We start from the raw sequence: 24,064 nt of genomic DNA on the forward strand, positions 1-24,064 counted from the left end.
GACGCTGTTATAATCCCGTGCCGCACATGTGCACCGTAGGCGGGACGATTCATGCACAGCGAAGATACGAGAGACACCGCCGGCCCTGCGTTGCGAGTGCGCTGGCTGCACCGCGCTGTGATGATTCCAACAATGCAATGTATCTCCGTTACCGGACACGGTCGCTGACGACACGCGCTGATTCAAGTAACCAAGATCTGCTATGAATGCGTGTGTAAACGGCTAACTCGTCTTTTAAGTATCGCTATTATCTTGTTTGGTGACTTGTGGTTGCCATGAGTTGTAGTGAAGGTTAACGTGCTGTCTCGAACGCAACTTCTGGGTGCTTTGATAATGCCAGGAAACGAAAATCGAGGTGTATTGACATAACGGAAGGAGCGGGTGAGGTGGCGTTCAACGCCAACCGATGTGCGGGTGTATTCTGGTGGGTGATGCTGGCCCTTACTCTCCTTGGCAAGGCTGTTCCTTCACTCTGTAGGGAAAGTGATGCTTCTATGCACTGCCACAACACAAAAGTTAATTCAAGTTTCAGTATTGCATCTCCATTATCGGGGTGTTTAACAGATGATACACCACACCGCCGCTCCTCTCTGTACCATGTCATGACCCGCCACTCCGCCCTCTGGCTCTCTCTCTCTGATAGCTCCGTTATGCTTGTCTCATCGAGCAGGTCACTCACATGCTTCTTGGGGGGAAATACAGGTACACAGCGCTTCAGCGGATCACCTAAATACAAGTCCCCGCTTTCACACAGCTACCCACTCCGGGGGAGTGTAAACGGGTGATCATTCGGCTACACACTCGCATTGAATGATCCTGGCCTCCTTGGCCGCCTCGAAGACTTGTGTACTTACGCCCCCCTCCCTCCCTCCCCTGCAAAGAAGTCATTTGTGGCGTTCTGCATTGTGTGCTCCCTCCCTTGCCTCTATACGCTGGGCCCCCCTTTCTCAGCCTTCCCACCAAACAAGAGGAGCGCAGTGCCATCGCAATGGCGGACGAGGAGGACTACGATGTTGAGCTGAATAAGAACGAGGCGAATAAGATCGAACGTCCGGAGCGGCTGATCGAAATTCTCCAGCACGACACGAACCGGGCGCTCACGGGGGAGATGGCAGAACACGCGCAGGCGGTGCTCGACTTCATGCCGGCCGAACACACCTACAAAGATGTAGCGGTGAAATTGAAGCGTCGACTTGACGACACATACGGCGGCACCTGGCATGTCATTGTAGGCAAACACTTCGGCGCTAACATCACCAATGACGATAACACGCTCATCAACATGAAGATCAACGGTGTGTACTTCTTAGCCATGCGCTCTGGTCCACCGGATCGGCCGCACGATATTGCTGAAAATGAAGCCGCCACGGTGGAGTAATAGAAACGGAGAAAGCTGAAGGCCTGCTAGCGCTCAATAGAAAGCAAAAGAGACGAGGGGTGAGACACCGGAGACCCCAAAAAGAATGCCTAGGGTTCTGGAGGAGGTGGCAAGCCCTGTTGTGTGTGAAGACTGCGGTGGCGCCCTTCCCAGAGAGATGCTTCGTGCATTCTGTTTACCAACGCACGACGCTCTCCCCCCTCTTCCTATCCTGTTCTCTCGCAGCGCGTAAGTCTTCTCAGTTTGATGTACAGCTTTTGTTTGTGTCTCCGTACGTGTGTCGGATGCTCATGTGCGTATGGTTCTTGGCGGCTTGATGCAGTGTCTCGCAGTTCTCTTCGGGTGGGTCTCCGGGGCTGGTGAGAGTCTCTTCGATCCCTGCCACGCTCCACAATGCACGCACGCGCGCACACAAGCACGCACAGAGACATCCTGCACCTTTTCTTCCTTGTTTGACATTCGTTTCAGTTGACTATCATCTACAAAACATCGATTTTTCAACCACAGGGACAACAGTGGGAGATCAACTATTGTGGGAGGTGTGCGTGTGTGTGTGTGTGTGGGTGGGTAGGTGGGTGGGTGTCGCTGCCAGGGACCTCACATGGCGCTGTCCACTGCGTGCTTTACGTGATGGGGGGGGGGGCGAAAGTTGTAACTTAGGTGGCGAATTGGTCTCGCTCTCCCTCGTGAGCCTCTCGTGGGTACTGGACAGCGTCTGCGTGGGACAGCAGCTGGCTGTCTCTGGCACTGTCATCGTCGCAGTATTATTCTGCCCTTTCCTATGCAACTACTTTCTCGTTCGTACTGCCTCTTTGCTTCACCCCTCGCTCTGGGCTGGGTGCCTACGAGGAGGGATTCTTTGCCGCGCCCCGGCCCCGGCCCCCCCCCCTCACGTGCGCTTCCCATTCCCATTTGTCTCCCAGCGCGGCTACAAAGACGGACTTGATCGCGTTGTGCGAGCGGCGGCAAAGGCAGTGAGCGTTTGCCTTATAATCGTGTCAACAAAAACGCACACCCGCACCGAACAAATCCATCTGCATAGACGAAAAAAAAAAGCACGCAGTGATCGGAGAAGCAAATGCCGGCACCAAAGCGCAAGCTCAAGGCCTTTGGAAAGAATCGGCGCGAAATACTGTCGGTGACGACAACGTACGACGAGAATGGCGACTGGGTAGGTACGCCGCATCAAGCCAAGATGCGGCGTGTTGTGAACGAGTCGTTTGACAGGTACTACAACACATTGCAGCAGCTAGGCCGTATGGTAGCTCGCGCCGTGTATCCGACCTCGACTGACGCCTGCACCTCGTCGGCTTCTTCGAGCGCTGCTGCGCAGGAAGTATCTGCGGATGCTGCCGCATCGCTGTGGATTAAGGAGATGGTGCTATTCCGCACGCCGCTGCTGACAACTTTCTGGATTAACGACACTGATCCCCTCGCCTCTCAGGTGCGGGCCTACATGGAGTCTCTCGACCTGTCACTTGTGGAGCCGATCTCGTGGTACCCGATCGCTGGCATGGGCTGGAGAATCCTCGCGGACAAGACGGAGTTCCGTAAGCGTCCCGAAATGCAGCCATTGCGGCAGTACTTGATTCGGCAGACGGCTCTCGGCACGATCAACCGACAGGAAGAGGTCTCGATGATTCCGCCGTTTCTGCTCGACATCCAGCCAAACGATGTCTGCCTGGACATGTGCGCATCCCCAGGCTCCAAGACAGCCCAGATGCTGGTGGCGCTTGGGCGCCACAAGGTCGTGCCCTTTGAGTCCGACGCGTCGCCATTCCCCTTCCAGTACGACAGCGATGGCCTCGTGATCGCCAACGAGCTGGACACGAAGCGGGCCAACATGCTAGTACACCAGGTGAAGCGGCTTCGCCTACTCTTTCCTTTCGCCATCTTTACAAACCACGATGCACGTTACTTTCCCGAGCTGCCGCTGCAGCCTCAGCCCGGTGATGCGGACAAGGCGGCGGCGGCCGGTGCTGAGGTGCTTCGCTTCGACAAGATCCTCTGCGATGTTGTGTGCTCCGGCGACGGCACGCTGCGCAAGGCGCCACACATTTTCAAGATCTGGTCTCCCAGGGAGGCCATTAACCTGCAGAAGCTACAGATCGAGATTGCGCTGCGGGCGTGTCACCTTCTTCGTGTCGGCGGTCGCCTAGTCTACAGCACGTGCTCGCTGAACCCTGTCGAGAACGAGGCGGTGGTAACGCAAATTGTGCACCGCACTCGTGGTGCCCTTCGCCTCGTGGACGCCAGACCACTGCTGCCGCGGCTTGTGTGTGCTCCTGGCATGACAACGTGGACGGTCACGGATGCCAGCGGACGCGTGTTCGCAGCCCCGGAGGGCAACATGCACGAGGCGCTGTTTCCACCCCACACCCCCGGTGGGTACAGCTCCACCGCCGTCGATGCTCTGGACTTGTCGCTGTGCATGCGTCTCTTCCCTACCCACTGCAAAGGTGGAGGCTTCTTTGTGGCTGTACTCGACAAGGTGAGCGAGTTCCGGCTGAAGAAGCTCAAGGTGCTCAAGGTGGAGGAGAAAGGCGCCACAGCAGATAACGCGGTGGAGGCAGCTACAGGGCAGGCAATCACCATCGGCAGTACTGCTCCTCCAAAGTGCGAAAAGGAGACGCACGTCACCAGTGCCGACGACGCGGCGGCAACAGCGGACGCCAGTGGCGATGGGCTGGAGGCGGAGTTGACCACTACGCCTAAGCCGACCAAGCCCATGTCTTTGCCGCCCCAGTATGTTGGCGCACCGGCGGAGATCCAGCGCGTTATCAGCGACTTTTACGACGTCCCGCAGTTTCCCATGCAATTTCTGTTTGTGCGCACCGCCCAGGGCGAGCGCGACCTGCGGTTGTCTCCTGGCTCGGTATGCAGCATTGTCTCTCGCATGGCCGCGCACGTGCTGCGGCACAAAAAGGACAATGTCATCATCGTCTCTGCCGGGCTGCGCGTTATTGCGTTTGAGTCTCTGGACAAGGGCTGGCGCATCACGAGCGAGTCTGCGCTCCTCTTCGCAAAGCTGATGCGCCGTTCCTCACGCCTCGTACGCGTCCCTGTCACTCTCATTCAGGATATGATTGTGAGTGGTGGAAAGCTGAAGGAAAAGCTGCTCGAAAGCGTCGAGGATACGCAGCTGCGCAGAAGACTTGAGGGCTTGTCGATTGGCGCCTTCCTGTTGGAGATTGAGGCACCCAAGGCGCTGGGTGGAGTATTCTACTCGGTTGCCCTGCGCGCTCACTCGCGCATTCAGCTCCTCATAAACCACGAGGACCTGGAGGGTGTGCAGCTGCGTCTCGGCGAAGAGCCGGTAGCCTCGACGGAGAGTCCAAATGCGGAAAACGAAGACGACGGGTGAGAAAGGAAGCGAGGTGCGTACAAGGACTGAAATTTGCCACACCCCTTTGTCACCTGTGCGAGGACGATACGCAGCCATCGAGATCTGCAGACCACGCGCAGGCGCGTCTCTGCTTGGGGGGGGGAGGGGAGGTGTAGTACTCATGTCAACGGCGGTTCAGCCGCTAGAAGAGCATCCCTTTTTTTCTTTTTAGCTGTGGAATAAATCGCCTCTAACATACGTAAGACAGAAGAAAGAAAAAGGGAAAGCGTATTAGAATAAGGGTGGCAAGGAGAGAAGGAAAGCCCTCCCAATGAAGCGGAGGGCTCACTCGCATGCATCAAACTATGGAGCACTCCTTGTTTGCACCGATAGGCCGTCAGCTCTTGTTTTGCAGGTAAGCATATTGTTTCAGTGTGCACATGTGGTCTGATAAGGACAATGTGCGCCGGCTCCAAGTCCTCCCTTTTTCCCTTCGCCCCTCCTTCCTCCCCCTCCTCATCTGGGGTAGGTAGGTTGCTCACACAAAGACGTGCTCACTAACACCTGAATACACGGCTCTGCCCTCTCGACTACTCTTTATCTGCGCTTTCCTCTCGCTTTTTGTCTTAGGGTCAGCTGCTGCTCACTGCATGATCTAATGGGTCGACAGCATACCCACGCCTTTGCTCGTCTCCTTCGCTTCCTTTAATTGACGCAGTGAGACACAGGTAAACCGCGCGAATGACAGCGAACAAGACCATCTTCGACGCCTCCGCATTCCAAATCCCCCACTGTTCTCAACCCCTTCACTGTGCCTTCTTGCTGCGCTCATTTTTTCTCTTTGCTTCACTATTTAGAGCTAAAACTGCCAACGGCAGTTTCCTCCCCTCATTTTCCTACTCGAACCGGCTCTCTCGCCACGTACTGGTGTATTTGCGTTTCCTCCCCCCCCCCCTCTTTCGGCGCGTTGTTGGGCCGTAGTGTCTCGCTCTTCGCATCTTGTCCTCTCTCTTATTCCTACCCTACCCTACTCTCTCTCTCTCTCTGTGTGTAGGTGTGTGAGCGCTGTTCAAAACGTGCCAGCAGAACACATGTCGGTTGCTTTTTCTTGTTGCTGTCCCTTTCCTACCCATCCACCCCTTCTCCCGGGCCACTGCTGAGTGCGAAAAAAAAGTATCCCCTCTTTTTTGTTGTTGTTGCCTGGTTTTCTTTGAGCGTTGTTAGATGTCGCTTGATCGTGTACGATCACCACCGCTGTGTTCCTCGATTTCTCTCTCGGCCTACCCTCCTTGGTGTGTACGTCGTTTCCTTCCTCTCCTCTACACCGTTTGGTGTTGTGGGTAGTCACCACCATCTCTTGCGCACGAGGTAGGTGAGGCGAGTTCTCGCGCTCAAACACTTACCATCTTCACATCGTAACAAGCAGCCAACTTGGTCTTGTAAAAGCCTGCTCAACTCCCCCACCCCACTATTGATCAGTTTGTTTTTCTCATAAGTTGTGCAGTAGACAACGCTCGCGCTGCTTGCGTGGCGATCATTGAATATTGTTTCTTCCTCGTTTTTCCATACACACGTCTGTCTCTGCGCGCTGCGTGGGCTCGTCCTTGCACCGTTGTACTCACACGAGGGGCAGGCGTATGGCATAGAGGGGAAATGAGCAATAACGACTCGTGTGTTATTCAGCCGATCTTGCTGTCTGAAAGCCCCTCAAGCAGCGGCAGTGAGCTTCCCAACTTGTCGTCGCTGACTGCAGCGGCAACCGTAGCACTTACACAGCCGTCCTTGAAGATGCAGAGCGGCGACGTCGATGTCTCCGGTAGCGCCAATCTCTCTTACAATAACAACGATCTCGGCAGCAGCACCAGCACGGCTGAGCCCCTCACCAATGCATCGTGTTCTCAGAAGGAGCGCAACCCAAAGTTCAACATGTACAAGTTGTCAATCGAGGAGCAGTTCGACCTGATTGAGGAGGAGTTTGCCGCTATCGAGGCGAGAACCATGAACCCGCGGATGTACAACTTTACCACCTCCAACGCCAATCCAGCGAAGAACCGCTACATCAACGTACTCGCCAACGAGGAGACGATCTTCCCTCCAGCGTGCTCGGAATCCGTGCCGCCGACGACGGGCAATCCACGACTCCCCACGTCCGGCTGTCCACCTTCCATGTCATTGGCGTCGTCGTCGATTAAGTCCCTCACCTCCACAGCACAGAATGTGTGGAAAGCTGCAGAGAAGCGGCTCTTGAGCACACTGCGTAGCGGCGCCTTAGCGAAAGAAATCGAGGGTAACGAAGAGCCCACCACCGGCTGCGCCACCAAGAGGCGTCCACAATGTTACATCAACGCCAACGTGGTGGATATGAGGGTGGAGCCTGTCTTTGTGGCCTCGCAGGCGCCGGTGCAGGAGTGCATCGATGACTTCCTCTCCGTCATCTACAGCTGCGAGGTGACCCTGGTGCTGATGTTGACAGAGGTGGAAGAGACAGGCTTTGTGAAGGCAGACCGGTACTGGCCAGCCGACAGCGCGCCCGTTGGCAGGATCGAGTCGTTCGGCAACATGTGTGTGTACAAGGACCAGGAGGACCCATATACGTACGACGCCACACACGAACTTGTACGAAGACCATTCTACATACGACCCTCGGCCACGTCGACGGCGCGCGCACACAAGATCGTTATGTATCAGTATGTGGGCTGGCCTGACCGCGGCGTTCCCGACAGCACCGACTCTTTCGAGGAGCTCTTGAAGATCATTCAGCAGTATGTAGTGGCCCCATCGGCCCCCCGTGAGTCAGTGGCTGGGCTGGAGAACGCCCCCCGCAACCCCATCACCACCAGCAACGCCAACAGCACCAGAAGTGACACGAGAGCTGGCAAACTCACGCCTCCAGTCTTTGTGCACTGCAGTGCTGGCATTGGCCGTACCGGCACCCTCATCGGTGCCTACACGGCCATCAAGCTGATGGAGGCGGGGTTGCTGGCAAATACAAGTATCCGGCGCATCGTGGCAGACATGCGCAAGGCTCGCTTTGGCATGGTGCAGCGCGTGGAGCAGTACATGTTTCTCTACATGATCGTGCTGCAGCACTTGGGGATAGACGTGCGCAAGTTCAGCGCATGCATGCAGCCACGAGCGGACATGTATAATATGCGGTGGATGGAGGCAAAGCAAAAGGCGCTCCTCGAGGCCCGGTTGGCGAAACGGTAAGAACAAACCAAAAAAGCAGAAGGAGGATGAAGGACAATTGAGTGATCGGCTCCGATGGCTGCATGGGTGTGTTGGGGGGAGGAGAAGACGCTTCCTTCGCAGGAGCTGTGAAAACAAGGGTGTTGCCGGTAATCTTCACAAGGACGCGATCTGGACGGAGAGGTCTAAAGCAACTCTCCTCGTGGTTCCTTGCCCACCCTTGAATAAGGTGTACGTGCATCTCGAGATTGAGTGTGGCCTTGCTGTTGGTGTTCCCTGACTGTGATGAGGGAAACGTGATCGCCGCTTAGGGGCTTGGCTAATTGAGAAAGCGTAGGCTCAAGGACATGACACAGCGCAGTGTGTTAGCTCGCCTCGCTTTATTGGGCAAACCTAGGACACACCATATTAAGATGGGCGAGTTCTGTGCGCCACACGTCTCGGAGTCGGCGGGACCGTGATGAGCCACCTCACCCCCTCCTTCTACCCCTTCCCGTGCACAGAGCGACTCTCCCTTTCTCCTTAATGTAAACTGTGCTTCGTCACGTCAACGTGCGTGAACCCAGATCGGTCGGTGATGAAACCTCTCGAGTGAGGAGCGCGCGAAGGCACGCACGTGTGGGGGATCACGCCTAGGGAGGTGACATCGGGGGCCCCTTTCTGCCCCCTCCCGGTCTTGCTATCAATGCACTCGCTGTGGACTGGTTTGTGTGCGCGTGTTCCTGCAGTGTAGGCGGTCACCTCTTTTTCGTTTTTTTTTTGCTTCCTTTTCGATGGCTTTCGCGTGGACGGTCGTCCATCTCCCAAACGCTTCCACGCAAGCACCCAACCCTCATGACCTCGCGGAAGGCGTGCAGGGCGGAGGAGAAGGGGGGTGTATGCGACACCGCTCGGACAACGTTGGCGGCAACAGAAGAAGAAAAGAAACGCTCGCGAATGCGAATAAAGAGAAGACGTGACCACAAACAAGCCTACAAGCGCTCATGCAGCACCTCGTACTGCGTTGTCAGACCGAGACAGCGGGAAACCATTCATCCTTGACTTTCTCGAAGGCAACATAAAGGGAATAGATAGAGCAAGGAGAGGGAGGTGACAGGCTTAGCCCCCTCTCCTCCTCGTTCTAGGAGCACAGTCTTATAACCCCTGTCTCACCACCACCACCACCAAGCCACAATGCTGGTGTGCCATGGGTAGGGGAGTGCGCGTCTGTCTTCGCTGCTGCACACAGCCGTGACAGTGACTTCAAAAATAAACGGGAACTCTTGTAAAGATTTGCAGGTCACCTTCCCTTCAACTCGTCTGAAAATTCTGCGCCTCTCATACACGCCTTCGACATCCACCGGCCACCACATCGCCAGCACCGCATCCTAAAACAGGGCAAAAAAGCTGAGAAAGGGGGGAAAGGCACCAGAGAGAAAAAAAAAGCGAAGGAAGAGGCGAGAGCGGACGCAATCGACTTGCCTCCGTAAAAGTAGGAACGCTGTATAGGCCCCCTTACTGACGACTAGAGCGGTAGTGCAACACACACACACGCACTGATCTACAATGGATAGAAAACGCAGACAGTATATACCACCGGCGCTAGGAGGCTCGCCAGCCCCTACCACTGACACAACCACGGCGGCCTCCGCAGCTGAGAAGGCCACCAAGCGGCTCATCAGCCTCCGAAGTAGCGCACGTCCACCGGATCCGTCGCGACCGACGCAGACCTCCCCGCGCGCACAAGCGACGCGTGAGCAAGCCATGACAGGCGTACACCGACACGCGTCATCCCTAAACTTGGGATGCTCGCAGGTATGTGTGTCCACCCCGAGGAATGATGCGTACTTCGGCAGCGCCACCACCACAACGGCTTTCACTGCCAAGGGTCTGCCGCAGACGTATAGAGACGACTCACCCTCCCTTCCACGCCCTCGCGCGTACGCAGCGCCGCCGCAATCGTCGTCGGCATCATCACCATCGCCAGCTGCTGCCGCCGCATCCGCCGCGGCAGCAGCAGCTGCATTGCTGAAGATCCGAAACCAAACAAGCAACAAAACAACAGCTGACACCGCTACCAGCGGTCACCCCTCGTCTTCAGAGCACATACCACAGTCATCGTCGTGGCACTTGGCCACTAGGCCCTCACCAACACTCTCTCTGCAGCGACCCCCGTCTGTCATCACCTTAATCAGTCATCCTGCGGGAGAAGCGAATGAGCGGAATTACCCCGCCACCGCTACCGCGAACCTGTCGTGGCAGCACGTGTTCCCATCCTCGTCATCACCGCCTCTCCTTCAATCGAGTGCGCCTCGGTTAGCAATGGACATGTGCCAAGAGGTGCTGGGACTGGGCAGTGACGAGGCTAGATACAACGATGCCGTAGGGACCATGTCGATGACACAAGCGGGGCTAAAGCGGCCGCGCGACTCTAACGTCTCCCCAATATCGGATGATGAGGATGGCGGACACGGTAACGCTGTCGCTTCCTCACCATCCTCTCCGGGCTCCTCCTCTTCCTCCACTGACAAAGCATCGGCGCCGCCGCCAATGAGCAACGACATGTGTGCAGGGGTACCTCGTGTACCCGCAAGGGGTGAGGATATGGCGCAGGGTGGCGAAGGGTGCGATGAGGGCTCGGCAACGCGTCCCATTGCGGTGCGGACAGGTTTTCTTCCACGGCCTGGTAGTAGATATGTAAGCACCGCTTCGCGGCAACAGCAGCAGCTTCTCGAGCTTGCAACTATGCCTCAGTACCCGTTTCCACCGCTGAACAGAGCCACCACGGCGCCAGAGGATGAGATTCAGAGGTCGGCGCTCGGTCGAAACATGGAGGAGGACGAGGAGACGGACGCCGATGATGAGACTGGAGAAGAGGATGGGGACGGCCGCTGCGGGTACGTGATGCAAAGTGACCCGCTTCGTGTCTCGCTGGACTTAGCGCAAGTAAGAAAGGTGGCATCGCTCGCAAGGACGGCGGCGACTGTCGCGGCAGATAGCGATGGTGCCGTGCAACAAGCGGAAGAGGCGGAAGCAATACTCACGGGTGCCCAGGAGGGGAGTGCGTCGCATTGCCACGCGCAGCTAGATGACACGAATACCTGCAGTCTTGAAGCAGAATGTGACGTGCGCGAAGTCTCGAAAGCACGCGCTCGCTTGGAGAAACGAGGATGGGACGATATTCATCGACGCGCGATGCAAGCGGCTACCACACCTACACCACCATCGGAGCTTCTCCTCGACCTCCTTCAGCATCTCCCCAGCGCGCCGGGACGTGCGATTTACGACCGAAGCAACTGCCCACCCACCACCGTGGCTAGCGGCTTCAACGAAGACTTTCACAAGTGCGTGCAGAAGCTCATGACACACGTAGTACTGCAGCGCGATGGCCGCACCGGCAATGCAGAACCACCCTCCATCCCCGTTGCTGGTGCAGCGGTTGCACAGCAAGTCAATGCCTCCCCTGGCCCTCGCGGCAGCACGCAACGAAAGGGTGCAAGGCAAAACCCAAAGGTGGCTGAGACCGAGCAGCTTGCTGAAGTCGTCGAGAGAGGTATTGCACCCGATGTGCGCGATGTGGTAGCCTACGCCCAATTCGTCATGCAAGAGCGGCTGCACCAAGAGCAGCGGAGGAAGTCAAATTATCGCTCGACACTTTTGAGGACGGCAGTCGGAGAGTCGGGAGAGGACCGCTGCGCTGAGGATGGGGTACGCGCTAACGTCGACGTGCTGACCTCCGATCAGCACCAACAGCTTGCTAAGCTGCGAGCGGTGGTTGAGAAGAAGCTCAGCCTTATGCGCACTGCTGCGGAAGCAACGGACGAAGTAGGCGAGGCCGAGAGGGAGGCCCTGCGCACGCAGCGCACAAATAAGAAGAGGGGAAACGAGGACGGCTCAAACGAGATGCTACTCCCTAATGATGTGACTCCGCAGGAACCCAAGGCAGTGCTTGTCGCGGCTCACACACGATTCATGGACGTCGTGCGCAGCGCTGCAGCGAGCCGCCGCGAGAAAGTAGAAGCAACCCAGGCTGCAGAACAACGGCTGGAGGCCGCTGTGGCCACGTGGAGGAAGTCCTACGACACGCTGCTGACGCGCGAGCGGCATCGTCACCAAGCCGGGCAGAGACAAGACAAGCAGTCACGGGTAGAGGCACTGCTTCAGGCACTGCAGCTGCAGCAGGTAAATCCCCAGAAGGTGCAACGCCATCAACCCCCAGCTGACCTGTGGGGGATGGCGAAGGGGATGCGCAAAAAAGAGCGCAAGCACCTAAACAAGCTTGTCAAGGCGGCTAATGCATTCCCCCTCCCACCCTTCAAGTAACCTCCACCTCCACCGTACTTTTCTCAGTAGCGCCGCTCACTCTCCTTTGCCTCGCTATCACTTTTTCGCTACCGCCGTCATCACGGACGAACCGCAAGACGTAGGGGGTGGTGCGGAAGGGAGAAATTGAGCACAGCAGAGAGGAAAGACAGTGCGAGGGTGTTGCGGCCCTCTCCGCACCCCCTCCCCCGAAATGCAAACATACATCTGCAGAGGCACATATAATAAGCGCACACTCCGCAAGACATCTCTGCCCGATAGCATTGAGAGGAGAAAGGAAGCTGCTTGATTATGCATGTCCCTGCATAGGAGCTGAGATGCTTGTCGGCACCGCTTGTGCACCTCGTGTTTGTCTTCGCTCGTAAATTTCTTTCGTTACCGTTTTCAGCGATTCTCATCAGCTGGACCCTCGTTGTCGACACTGACACTTCCTTTCGCTGTTGCTGCTACTCTTGTTGTCGCTGTAGCACCGGTCGCTCATGACGCTGCCCTCACTGCTGGGCGCTTTGTCGACTCATTTTCTGCACTCTTCTCCCCCTCCCTCCCTTCTCCTCCGCTGCTTCCAAATTTCAGAAGCAGCGGAATGAAGGGAATGTCTCTGCAGCAGGGTTCCATTCCCGGTCTCTCTCCTTTCATAGTCCCCACTCCACAACATGGAGGCTCTCTTCTACGACCACGCCGCCATCAGCACGGCAACTCGCCAGGCTGACCTTCGCCAGGCCATGCAAGCATTTCTGGTGGACACTGCCTCGCGGTCGGCCGTTCAGCTCATCGCCCTCCTCGTCCGCATTCCCACCCCGTCTACCGTTTCTGTGGCTACCGACAGTGTTAGCGGCAGCCGCACCACCAGCAGCACATGTGCATCGCAGGAGGGCGGGGCTGTGACGACACGGGACGCCGCGACAGGTGAGGCAGCGGCAGCGGCGCCCCGTCGTAGTCGAACCGTGCAAAAGTTGGCGTGGTGCGCCTGGGAAGCTGATCGACGACTTCGTCAAGCAGCCGAGGACGCGGCGGAGATCAACATGTGGATCGCTCACGGTGAATTCTCTGCGTCACTGAAACCCAGTGCCAGGCTCACCAGGCCGTCTATCAGCAGCCCTTTCGTCGTCACAGCGGCCTTCTTGGCTCCGTATACGCGTGGCGACCTAGTTGTCTATGAGAGCTGGCAGCGCTGTGCCGAGGTGTGCACCGAGGCACCAGTCGCTAGCGTGGCGCGCGGCTCCGTGTCGAGAACCACTCGAACAGTCTCACCACTGCACCGTGCTAGCCTCATCGCCCTTTCGCTCGGGGCTCCATCTCTGTTGCTGTCATGGGCGGAGCGACCAACTCGCTGTCACCTCGATAGCCTCCTCCTTCCCCATCAGACTCTTCTGCTGGATCTGTCGTGGTGGTTAGCAGCGGCTAGCGGGAGCGTAGGCACAGCGAACGATACGGCAGCCGGCAGCCGAGTTAGCAACTCGGTGTTGCGAGACATATTTATCAATGACGTGCACCCTTCTCTAAAATTGCCGAAGGGAGACAGTCGGTGCGCCGTCTGGATCTCGTATGCCACCATCTTGGCATCACTCCACCCGCAGGTGATGGGCAGGAGCGAGGGCGCCAACGGTGACAACGGAAACGTCGACGTGCGCGTAGCAGGAAGTGCGTCACAACGGGGTCGTGGTTGGAACACGCTGTGTGGCGACGTCTCCGGCGTGGATGAGCAGGCATTCATGAAGACATACGCCCTGATCCGCCACCTGCTCAGCTCACTCAACGCCAGCCACTCTGGTGCTGTGGGCCGCACGCACTTTCTGCGCACTGTCCTGAGCTACGGCGGCCCTTCTTCTGCTTTGCGGCGCCAGCTCGTACACACCTGCAGTCGCGCCGCGCATGGTGTCATGGCGACCGATGCAGCGCTGCTGCGCACTCGGTCTCTTGTTGACGTACACGCCTTGTTTGGCGTACTCGCCGGCCAGGACAAGGTAAACATGTACAGTGAGGCCGCTGCGTTCGTGCGCACGGCACGACGTCGTGCTAGCGCCGGCCCGGAATTGCAACAACGGCGTCAACGTAGTGCTGTTCAAAGCGCATGGGTGCAGGTGGCCTCGTCCCCCTCTCCCGGCACTGAACAGAAGGCGGTGGCTCGTGTTTCAACAAGTGTACGTGACAACGCTTTCGTAGATCGAGGTGCCAGAGCGCTTGCACGAAAACTACGACTGTGGGAGCGCAAACGACTGGGCAAAGGGGGGAAGCGAGGCGTGCACGTGCGTCCGCGCGACAAGGCAGCAAAGAGGACAATGAAGCGAGTGCATGCTGAAGCCGGCGGTGCTGATTCTGAGCGCTTTCTCATGCACGCTGTTGAAAGGGCTAGTCGAGCAGCGGCGAACCACAGGGCAGGGAAAAAGCGCGGAGCTGAGCCGCTGGTAGGTGGGGACGGCTGCCCTTCAGCCTCCACCACCAGAGTGGCGCTACGGCCGCAGAAGCAGAGGCGAACGAATGCGGCGACTGTCAGCGTTGGGCTGACCACTGACACAGCTCTTAGCTGGTGCGAGGATGCGACTGGTAGTGGCTGAAGTAGATGAGCTTCTACTGCCGCGCTCATCTGTGTCCGTCTGCTAAGAAGCGCGCAAAAATGAAATACTTGTGGCTTCTTCTTCTTTGATCTCCTTTGTTTCCTATGTAGCAAGGAGGCTGTCGACGTAATAGGCATTAGCGTGTGTAGGTAACGCATATATGTACGTGTAGACGATTGAGACACACTCGGCCCTTTGCACTTAAGAGGTGCAAGCTACATTCACGAAAGTGTCGAACAAGGACAGTGGCGCTGTAGCATCGTCTTACGCCTTCCAGCCTCCCCCTGGTGAACCGCTCCCTTCTCTCTCTATAGTCTCTTTTACGCCGTTTCTGCAAGAGAGTGGGGTGGGTGTGGAGACCCACAGACAGAAGTGGAGGAGACACAAAGACAGCGTCAGTGCACCGTCTTCATTCACCGCCCCTCATCACTGGTTGCTTTCCATCATCATGTTTTTTTTTTTGCTCTCGCCCCATCTCCCGTTCTATACCATCCTCTCCGTCTCTCTGCTTTGTCATCATGCCGCACGTCCACGTGTGCGGGCTTGAGCGCAGCAACCAATTGAAGCACGATTGTCAGACACTCGAGTGCCCACTTAGCAGCGACGGTAGGAATCAGCACGGTAGGTAGCAGCCATCCCATCAGCCACAGAGCCCCCCTCTCCCTCCCCCACCGTTTCTCGCTCTATCTCCATTTCTCTTAGGCAACTTTAGCAGAAAGAGAAAACGCGGATCACCCTCTTTTTCAATCCAACCTCACTTCACCTGGCGCGGCACGCTCGCTGCAACGTATTTCCTCACTTTTTTCTCGCCACACGCGACCCCTTTCGCTTTCTTCTTCTGCCTCTCTTGTCAAGAAGATGAGTAAGGTTTACACTGATAAGCAGGGTAACGGGAAGCTCGGCAAGGGCCTGACGTCAACGGATGCGGGCATTCCCATAAGGGGAGGAGATGAGTATACCTCCAACTTCAACTATTATCCACCGGCAGATGTCAACTACGAGCAGTTTAGTGGAACACCAGCAGACGGTACCCTGCTTTACCCCGAGGTGACGTCGAATGCAGCTGAGGCACCGAGGCTCAGTCGCTTCCGCATTCGGGGCTTCAAGGACGTGTGGGCCAGCATCGTGTTTGCCATATTTGTGCTCTTTTCGATTGCATGGAGCATTGTGCAACTCGCCACGTACCGCTTCGACCCTGATACGAGCGGGAGGTCTCCGTTCAGTTCGGCGAGTGGGCCTAGACTGATGTGGATCGTAATTGCGTGTCTCCTGTCTGCCGGTGCCTCCGTGATCAGCTCCTCTGCGTTGCTCATCGTCGCGCAGCGCATTCCAGTCCAGATGATCTACGTTGCGAACATAATGACGATTTTAATGTTTTTGGCCTCTGCCGTGGCGGCGTTCTTGCGGCTCAACATTATCGTTGGCCTTCTCATGGTCATCTGTACGATCTTTCAGGCTGTCTGGTTCTTCCTCGTCCGCGATCGCATCCCATTCGCGGCCGCGCTGCTGCGAACATCGGCGAAGCTGATCAGCACTTACAAGTCCACGTTTGTGCTGAACCTTGTTTTGTGCGTGGTGACGCTCGGTTACGTCGTGCTCTGGGGCTACGGTGTGGCGGCGCCGATCGACCGCTTCTACAAGGAAACGGCCAACGGCGGCTACGGATTTGTGATTGCCGTGCTCGTCTTCTCCTTAATGTGGGTGTCGCAGGTGATGCCGAACGTCATGCATGTGACGAGCTCCGGTCTGGTGGCGACGTGGTACTTTGCCGGCTCGAACAACATGCCGCGCAACCCCACGCTGGCCTCTTTTAAGCGCGCCATAACGACGAGCTTTGGCTCCATCTGCTTTGGTTCCCTCGTGGTTGCCATCATTCAGTTTATTCGCTGGCTGGTTGAGAGCTCCGGCAGCGACTACGAGAATGGCTTCCTGCGTTGCTTGCTGGAGTGTATGTTGCGATGCCTTCAGAGCATTGTCGAATACCTCAACCGCTACGCGTTCGTGCACGTCGCGATCTACGGCTGCGGCTACATCGAAGGTGCAAAGCGGACCTTCGCACTGTGCAAGCAGTGCTTCTTTGCCGCCTACTTCAACGACTGCCTCCTGGCGCCGACGCTCAACATGTTCCTCTTCGCCATTTCTCTGCTCTATGCGCTGATCGCTGGCGTAGTCTCCAGGTCGTGGCCGATTGGCGTGCTCGTGTTCTGCGTAGCAGCGATGGTGCATTCACTCTTTTTTGTGCCCGTGGATAGCGCTGTGACGACGGTGTTCGTGTGTTTTGCGGAGTGCCCCGATGCGCTGCGTGAGTCAGACCCGGAGCTGTACGCCGCCATCTACGCCGCGGACGCGAACGGCACGAATAACAACGCCCTGCCACCGGTGTAAGCAACAGCCACGACGTATGCTGCTCAAAAGGGGTGAAAGCCGCGACGGCACCGTAGCTGAGCTGACTTCGAACCATCAATCAAGAGAAAGATATGCTCTGCTTTTCTGCTTTCACTTTGTATGCTTATTGGAGGCAACTGCTGTGGTCCACAATCGTGCCCCACTGTCAATTCCAGCGTTGTCGTTTTTTCTTCCTTCTTGTCTTTTACGTTGTCTCTATCTTTACCTACGCGATTGGTTTGTTTCCGCTCCGCCACCCATTGCCCCTCCGCCCTCTTCGCTCTCTCGTTGCTTTAGCCAGTGGGCCCCCAAGGTGTGACGACATTTTTTACCGAGAGTGTGCGTGTGTGCGTAGTTCGGGGCGTCTTCGTTGCGTGGGGTGTGTTGTCATGTTGGCTCTCCTCTCTATTAGCGTGTTGTTGGCGCCTACATCGTTTGTTTGCTTCGCTGTCGCTGTCCTTTTTCAGTGCTTTGGTTCGCTTTCTAACGTTCACATCGCATGCAAACTGGAGGGATCCATTATAGCCTCCTCCGTCAGTACCTCTCCTATCCGCTTCTCCTTTGTCCGTCACGGTACGTGAAGAACGGGCTCGTGCTGTACGCTCCTTCTGCTGACTCCTTGTCCCGCACGCTTCTCTTGGGCTTTTTCCTTCCCCTCCCTCCCACTTGTTTCTCTCTCATTCTCTTTTTGCTCGCGTGTGTGCGTGTGCGGGTTGATGCGCTTCGCCCATCTGTAGCACCGACGCGTGCCTTTTGTGTGTGTGTGTGTGTTTTTGCTCGTTGCCATTTTCGCTTCTCTCTTTTTGTTGTTGTTTTCCTCCAGCTGCCGCACATGCGTATGTTGGCGTCTGTGGGGAGGAGGAGGAGAAGAGACACCTATGCATGGGCAAGAAGGTGGAGTGCCTGAAATGAACTTGCACTGTGGGTCATGTCTTACACTTTCGATAATTGGCTTCCGCTCACGTACCCTCCCCCCTCCCCCCACGCACACGCATACAAGTAGTTATTCGCTCGTAATGTCTTTTGGCGAATACTTGCTGCCCCGTCGTTGGCATATGGTAATATTCCTATTCAGTCCCCTTGCTGCCGCGTTGCCAGAGTGGCGGCTCTTGGCTTTGCCGTTCGCTTTTCGCCAGTGGGACCACAACAACGTACGATGAAACAAGAACCCGTGCTCGTCTCGGTGTCTACATACGCGTGGCAGCACGAAGAGCCTCCTCCTTCCGCTTTTCACCTCCCCCTCAAGATTCACTCACCTTGCCTCCCACTCGACGGTTCTCAACACGCAGCCCACCTCGATGCATGCGTGTCTTTCTCCCTCAACGTAGGTTTGTGCGGTCAGTGTGAGTTAGCGGGGGGGGGGGGGGGGGGGTGGAGGAGATGGATAAGAGGTAGGGCTGTGAATATCTGCTCCGATAATGGACATGTGCATCAGCACTGTGGCAGCTGGTTACGTAGCCGCCGAAAGCGCCAGTTGTTTCCTCCTGTCCATTTCTGTTCCTCTCGCTCGCTTACTTCTGCTGCTTCCCTTCGGTTCCAGCCATTCTTCATTCCATACCCCCCCCTCCCTCCCTCCCCTCCTCTCCTCTCTTCTCCAACCCTTCTTTCCATCTTCCGGACGACACAATCCGCTCACTCACATTTGCATCCCCCTCTCCCTCTCCCGCGTGTTAGGCAGTCACTTCAGAAACTGCGGCTTCCTGGGGAAGCGCAGAGACGCACCGTGCCAGGCGCTAATCGACGCCGCTCCATCTGACTCTTGTCCCCGGCGCGATACCACACATAAGTGTGCTGGTTCCCTTTTTCTCCTTCACTACCTCCATCATACTTCTCTTCTTGGAATCAGACAGTGCGCACCCGCACACCGACATACACATACACACACACACCACGGCCAACAGCACCGAGCTCGTGGATAACCCTCGGCAGTTCTCCCTCCTCCAGCAATGTTTTGCGGCCATACTTTCTTAGTCTCTCTCGCAGCGTCGCCGCTGACGGTGGCAGAGCTTACGCGAAACGGTGCCCGTGTGGTGTACGACTTGGATGACAAGACTCCCGTCACGTGTGTCATCATCGCGGGCGGTAATCAGCTGGGCACTTCAGCGCGCTGCAGTCGTGGCTGGACGGAGGCAAATGGACTCCCCACATCAATGGAGAATCGCATCCGTGCCAGCCGCATCACAGTAGTCTACGAGCATTGGGTTCATGAGTGCCTGCGCAAAAGCCGTCTCTTGCTGCCGTGCCGGGACTACCCCGACACCATCGCTTACGATCCGTACTTATTTGCTGGTCTTCGCTTCACAACGACGCAGCTGCCGTTGCAGCTGAAAGCGAACATTATTGCACTCATGCAATTTTACGGTGCCACGTACCACAACCACCTGCTAGACACGACAAACTTATTGGTGTACAGTCACATGCGTCTCTCACCCAATTCCCTGAGGCATGCGGTGTCTGACCCTCTTGCACCTCTCCCTTCCATTGCTGATCGTCGCGACACAGGGGCACAGTCGTCGATCAAAGAAGCAGAGGCAGCAAATACTTGTCCCGGCCAGCGATTGTCAACGGGGCCGTCTGGAGACAACCCTGCCGGGGCTGCTGTGCCATCCCTGACAAAGCTCGCCGTTGCGCGTCAACACGGCGTTACGTGCGTCACACCACAGTGGGTACAGCTGTGTCTGAACGCTGGCGAGCTGCAACCGGCAAGGTCAGCTCTAGCGCCCGCACCTCCCACTCGGACTATGTCGCCTCCTTCCACCAACTCCAGCGCAACAATGAAGGCTGACGCACCAGTGTCCAACGTGACTGATGCCAACGAGCTTTTTCACTGTGAGGAGGAAGTGGAACAATGGATCAGCGACGTACTCATGTGCACACCGCACTCTGGAGGCGCCACCACGGATGCGTGCGCAGTTCGCCTCTACGGACCGTCGTGGTGCACGATCCCTGGACAAAAGGAGGAGGTTGCAGCAGCGCGTGAAACGCTCCAACTAGCGGCGCAGCTCTGCTCCTCCGGTACGTCAGCCTCGAAGACACGAAAGCGTCGTCGTGCATACTGACGAAATGCAGAGGAAAAAAGCACCGAGAAGGCGCCGATGGGAAATGGAGTTGGTGGGGCCGCCTCTGGTGTCCCCTTCCTCTCCCTCCCCTCACCCCACATATTGCGTATTGAATCATTTGTGTGCTACATGCCCAGCCCCTCTATACAGGCCAAGAAGAGAGATCGATGGTGCGGCGTGGCAGGACTCCATAGAAGCAGAAAAGAGTAGGTGCAAAGGGCATCATAGAAGCACGCGCACGTGCACGCACACATGTGCCATAGATGCATTCGCACCTTCACGCATAGAAAAAAGCGTAGGCCAGAAAAATGGGAAGCGGGAAGGGATGAAACGAAACGAAGCGAGGGAAAAAATGCTCAGAAGCGCAGCAGCAAAAGGAGCTGTTGTGCGTGTGTTTTGCCTTGCTCGCGTGAATCTTATGTGATTCACCAGGGCCCCTTCCTTTTCCTCGCCACCCCCCCCCCCTACATTTCCCCTCCGGCATCCTTGCATAATGCCCCCGCCTTGTGATTGGCGCCGTTGTTTTGATGAGGGGATGGGCAATACCTCCTCTTTACTTCTTACTCTCTGGGGGATCACGCGTCAGTGTTGTCTTGGTGTTTTTCCCTCCCTCGTAGACTGCGCACAAACTCTCTGAGCTGCGTGAGGTCGGATTTCTTTGTATGGTCCGTCGTGTGTAGCTCAATTTCGCCGCACATTTCACCCCCGTTCCTGACCGTCATTGAACTCTTCACACGCGCGTCGGGCGCTGTTAGCGGAGACAAGAAGTACAGGCAAACACACTGAAGTAGCGAACCACACTTAGTGATGGGCCCAGGCCCGCAGGCCTTTTTCGTGCCCCGCCTCCCCCCCTCTAAAGGAGGGGGGCTTCGGAACTCGCGCGACCAGAGGATCGCACAGCTTGCCTCTTCATATGACCCTTCTCTCTCTCTCTAGGCGCCTGTCTCCTTTTTTTCTCTTCTGCACTGACTCTCTGCACTCTGCTTGATAAGGGTGTTGAATCGATGATGCTCCGCGCACTTCTTCCTCCGTCTCTGTCGCCCTCCCTTCATATATCTCCTCTTTCGTCAACCTTTCCACTGTGCTGTGTGCCTACCAAGCACTCTGGTGCATGGCTTTCGTGTCGACGTGCATCCCGCAGATCGCACTGGATTTCCTTCCTCTTCCGCCACTTCTTCCCTTCCTCTTTCACTTTCTCACATCACTGCGGTGCTCGTGTACACACAACTCCAAGGACACCTTCACAGACCTCTGCACACGCCTTTTTAGTTTCACGCCTTTTTTCCCTTCGCGCCTGCGCCGCTCTCTGTAAAGGTAAGCGGCCTTCTAGTAGTTGTGTTTTGGGGGCCACCTTCACTGTCGATGCTGCTCTAAGGCACACAACATCCACCCCGCTCAAACCACTTCTCACAGAGGCTAGAGCCTTTACTCAAATTGGCCGGCTCAGAGAGTCGACCGTCATTCCTTTTTTCGTAGCCATAACAATGAATGCGCAGGCGACACTCAGAAACTTCTCCAGCACGCTGCGGGCGGCGGGCGGCGGGACCGCCCACCTCACTGCGTCAGCTGCCATCTCGTCCTCCTCGGCGCTTGCAGCATCGAACAACTTCTTTTCCCTCATCGACGCCTACATGAACTGCATCCTGGCACGTGATACGGATATGAAGGTCCTCCTCGTAGACGATTATGCATTGCCGATGATAGCTACTGCCTGCTCGCAGACGGAGTTGCTCAAGCACAAGGTGTACCTTATCGAGTCCCTTAACAGTGCGGCGCGACAGCGGAACTTGATGAAGATGCTGCGGTGTTATATTCTTCTGCGGCCACGCCTCGCAAGTGTGGACGCGGCGTGTGTGGAGCTGCGCATGGCGAAGTACCGCAGCTACCACATCTTCTTCTGTGGCACGGCCACCGCGGAGATGCTGGATCGCCTCGCACATGCTGACAACGACTCGCTTGTGGAGCAGGTGCAAGAGGTGTTCTGCGATTTTAACGCCGTCAATAATGACGCCTTCGTTCTGGAGACGCCGCCGCCGCAGTCGCTTGTGTCTTCATTCATGTCTGCCTCGCAGGTGCGCCGACTGGCGGAGGGGCTGGCCTCGCTCATGGTGGCGCAGCGCCGGCGACCCTACATTCGCTACCAGAAGAATAGCCCGTTTGTGCAGCGCCTCACCGCAGAGCTGGTGGAGGTCCTGAAAAGTGACACCAGCCTGTACGACTACCCAACACGGGACACGGTGTTGCTGCTGTTGGACCGCAGCGACGACCCGCTCACCCCGCTTCTCACCCCATGGACCTACCAGGCAATGCTTCACGAACACATCGGGCTGCGCTCCAACACGCTCAAGCTGCCGGCAGACGTGCAAGGAGCCGAGGAGGAGGGCTACGTCTTCTCCGAACATGATGACTCGTTCTTCGCCAACAACATGTTTAGCAACTGGGGCGACCTGTGCAACAGCGTGAAGAAGTACGTCGACCAGTGCAAGGCAGCGCTGAATCTTGACCGCCCCACCGCCACCCTCGAAGAGCTCAAGGATTTCATGCAGAAAATTCCGCAGACGAAGAGTCTCACCGGGTCCGTCACGAAGCACACGACCGTGACCACGTATCTCTCCAGTGTCATCAAAAAGCGCAACCTGCTGGAGGTCTCTCTATTAGAGCAGGACATGATCGCCTCTTCGGACCAGCGTAACCACTGGGCACGCCTGCAGTCCATCGCGTCGAGCGCCAGTACAAGCCAAGATGACCTCACGCGCCTCTGCCTCATCTACCATCTTCGTTATGAGCAGCCCAGCGGCGCATCGCAGGTGACACCGTACCTCGACCGCGTCAACTCCAACTACGCCCTGCTCCTTAGCAAGCTGCGGCAGTACTACGGTCATCACCGAGCCACCGATCGCCTGTTTGCCGCGACCGGTGTCATGGCAAAAATTGTGAAGACGTTTGTGGATGTCGGAAACATTTACACTCAGCATGAGCCTGTCCTGAAGCGCACCCTGCAACAGCTGTACAGCGGTCAGCTCGACACTGCTTCGTACCCGTACCTGGAACAGTCGACCTCCTCCTCCGGCGGCGGCATGCTGAACGCGGAGTACAAGGCAACGGAGGCGATTGTGTACATGTGCGGCGGGTATACATTCGAGGAGGCAGCGCTAGTACGTAGCATAAACGCCCGCACCGCGTACAAGCCGACTGATACAGCCTCGTTTGCAGCCGGCGGAAGTAGCATCAAGGCATCAATCGGCGGCGAAGCCACTCTCAACACGCACTCGTTCCTGAATTTGCTTGAACAGCTGTCGCCTTCGTAAGAGACCGGTGACGAGCTGCAGCTGCCGCAACTAGGACTGCCATAGCCCCGAGGGCTGGTGTGGCTTACCTGCATGTTTCTGTGGGGGTGTGTCCCCGAAAGAAGTGCCTCCCCTGCTCAAACTGTGGCTTCACGTCATCGTTGCACCTTACCGCGGCATCCTGCTCGTTTCTTTTGCTCTTAACTTCCTCTCCGATTGAGCCCTTGCGATTACCACGACGGTGTTTTACGTGTGTCGTTCAGCATGCCGCTGTCGAGCACAGCTGACATGGTGTATCGCATCCAGGCAAGCGATCCGCAGGTGAGAAGGGGCAAGAATGATGGACAGAAGAGGCGCGAGGAGACCCACACCGATCAGCTTCAATGTGCGCGTGCGCGAAATGTGCGGCACCTCCCACATCCGAACAGGTGCGCCGATGCGGCACAGATGCCGGAAGCATGACGAGACCATCCCGAATGACACCATCGAGTCCCTCAGACTCCCATGTGAGGAGTTGCCACATCACATTATGGGATGCTGCGGCTTGGAGCGACAGGGGGGGTGAAACACAGCACGCAGGCAGG

At 56.8% G+C, this 24,064-nt stretch overlaps 8 protein-coding genes across 8 annotated transcripts, besides 1 other annotated feature; all 8 read left to right on the forward strand.

Moving 5' to 3' along the window:
• Positions 1-988: 988 nt before the first annotated feature.
• Positions 989-1,378, forward strand: LPMP_352250 (dynein light chain, putative; the record flags this gene model as incomplete). Its single annotated transcript, XM_010704860.1, has 1 exon — positions 989-1,378. One exon carries the CDS (start codon positions 989-991, stop codon positions 1,376-1,378), a length of 390 nt encoding a protein of 129 aa, XP_010703162.1.
• Positions 1,379-2,456: 1,078 nt separating this feature from the next.
• LPMP_352260 (S-adenosyl-L-methionine-dependent methyltransferase, putative) lies at positions 2,457-4,742 on the forward strand (the record flags this gene model as incomplete). The annotated part of the gene is made up of 1 exon (XM_010704861.1): positions 2,457-4,742. The coding sequence occupies one exon, from the start codon at positions 2,457-2,459 to the stop codon at positions 4,740-4,742; it is 2,286 nt and encodes a 761-aa protein (XP_010703163.1).
• A 1,614-nt stretch (positions 4,743-6,356) lies between these two features.
• On the forward strand, positions 6,357-7,913 carry LPMP_352270 (protein-tyrosine phosphatase 1-like protein; the record flags this gene model as incomplete). Its single annotated transcript, XM_010704862.1, has 1 exon — positions 6,357-7,913. One exon carries the CDS (start codon positions 6,357-6,359, stop codon positions 7,911-7,913), a length of 1,557 nt encoding a protein of 518 aa, XP_010703164.1.
• A 2,508-nt stretch (positions 7,914-10,421) lies between these two features.
• LPMP_352280 (hypothetical protein) lies at positions 10,422-12,194 on the forward strand (the record flags this gene model as incomplete). The annotated part of the gene is made up of 1 exon (XM_010704863.1): positions 10,422-12,194. The coding sequence occupies one exon, from the start codon at positions 10,422-10,424 to the stop codon at positions 12,192-12,194; it is 1,773 nt and encodes a 590-aa protein (XP_010703165.1).
• A 653-nt stretch (positions 12,195-12,847) lies between these two features.
• On the forward strand, positions 12,848-14,749 carry LPMP_352290 (hypothetical protein; the record flags this gene model as incomplete). The annotated part of the gene is made up of 1 exon (XM_010704864.1): positions 12,848-14,749. One exon carries the CDS (start codon positions 12,848-12,850, stop codon positions 14,747-14,749), a length of 1,902 nt encoding a protein of 633 aa, XP_010703166.1.
• An 858-nt stretch (positions 14,750-15,607) lies between these two features.
• Positions 15,608-17,134, forward strand: LPMP_352300 (hypothetical protein; the record flags this gene model as incomplete). The annotated part of the gene is made up of 1 exon (XM_010704865.1): positions 15,608-17,134. One exon carries the CDS (start codon positions 15,608-15,610, stop codon positions 17,132-17,134), a length of 1,527 nt encoding a protein of 508 aa, XP_010703167.1.
• Positions 17,135-19,080: 1,946 nt separating this feature from the next.
• On the forward strand, positions 19,081-20,193 carry LPMP_352310 (hypothetical protein; the record flags this gene model as incomplete). Its single annotated transcript, XM_010704866.1, has 1 exon — positions 19,081-20,193. The coding sequence occupies one exon, from the start codon at positions 19,081-19,083 to the stop codon at positions 20,191-20,193; it is 1,113 nt and encodes a 370-aa protein (XP_010703168.1).
• Positions 20,194-21,824: 1,631 nt separating this feature from the next.
• Positions 21,825-23,501, forward strand: LPMP_352320 (vacuolar protein sorting-associated protein 45-like protein; the record flags this gene model as incomplete). Its single annotated transcript, XM_010704867.1, has 1 exon — positions 21,825-23,501. The coding sequence occupies one exon, from the start codon at positions 21,825-21,827 to the stop codon at positions 23,499-23,501; it is 1,677 nt and encodes a 558-aa protein (XP_010703169.1).
• Positions 23,502-23,748: 247 nt separating this feature from the next.
• Positions 23,749-24,064: part of a repeat region that runs on past the window's edge.

The sequence above is a fragment of the Leishmania panamensis genome (assembly GCF_000755165.1).
Source record: "Leishmania panamensis strain MHOM/PA/94/PSC-1 chromosome 35 sequence".
Lineage (NCBI taxonomy): Eukaryota > Euglenozoa > Kinetoplastea > Trypanosomatida > Trypanosomatidae > Leishmania > Leishmania panamensis.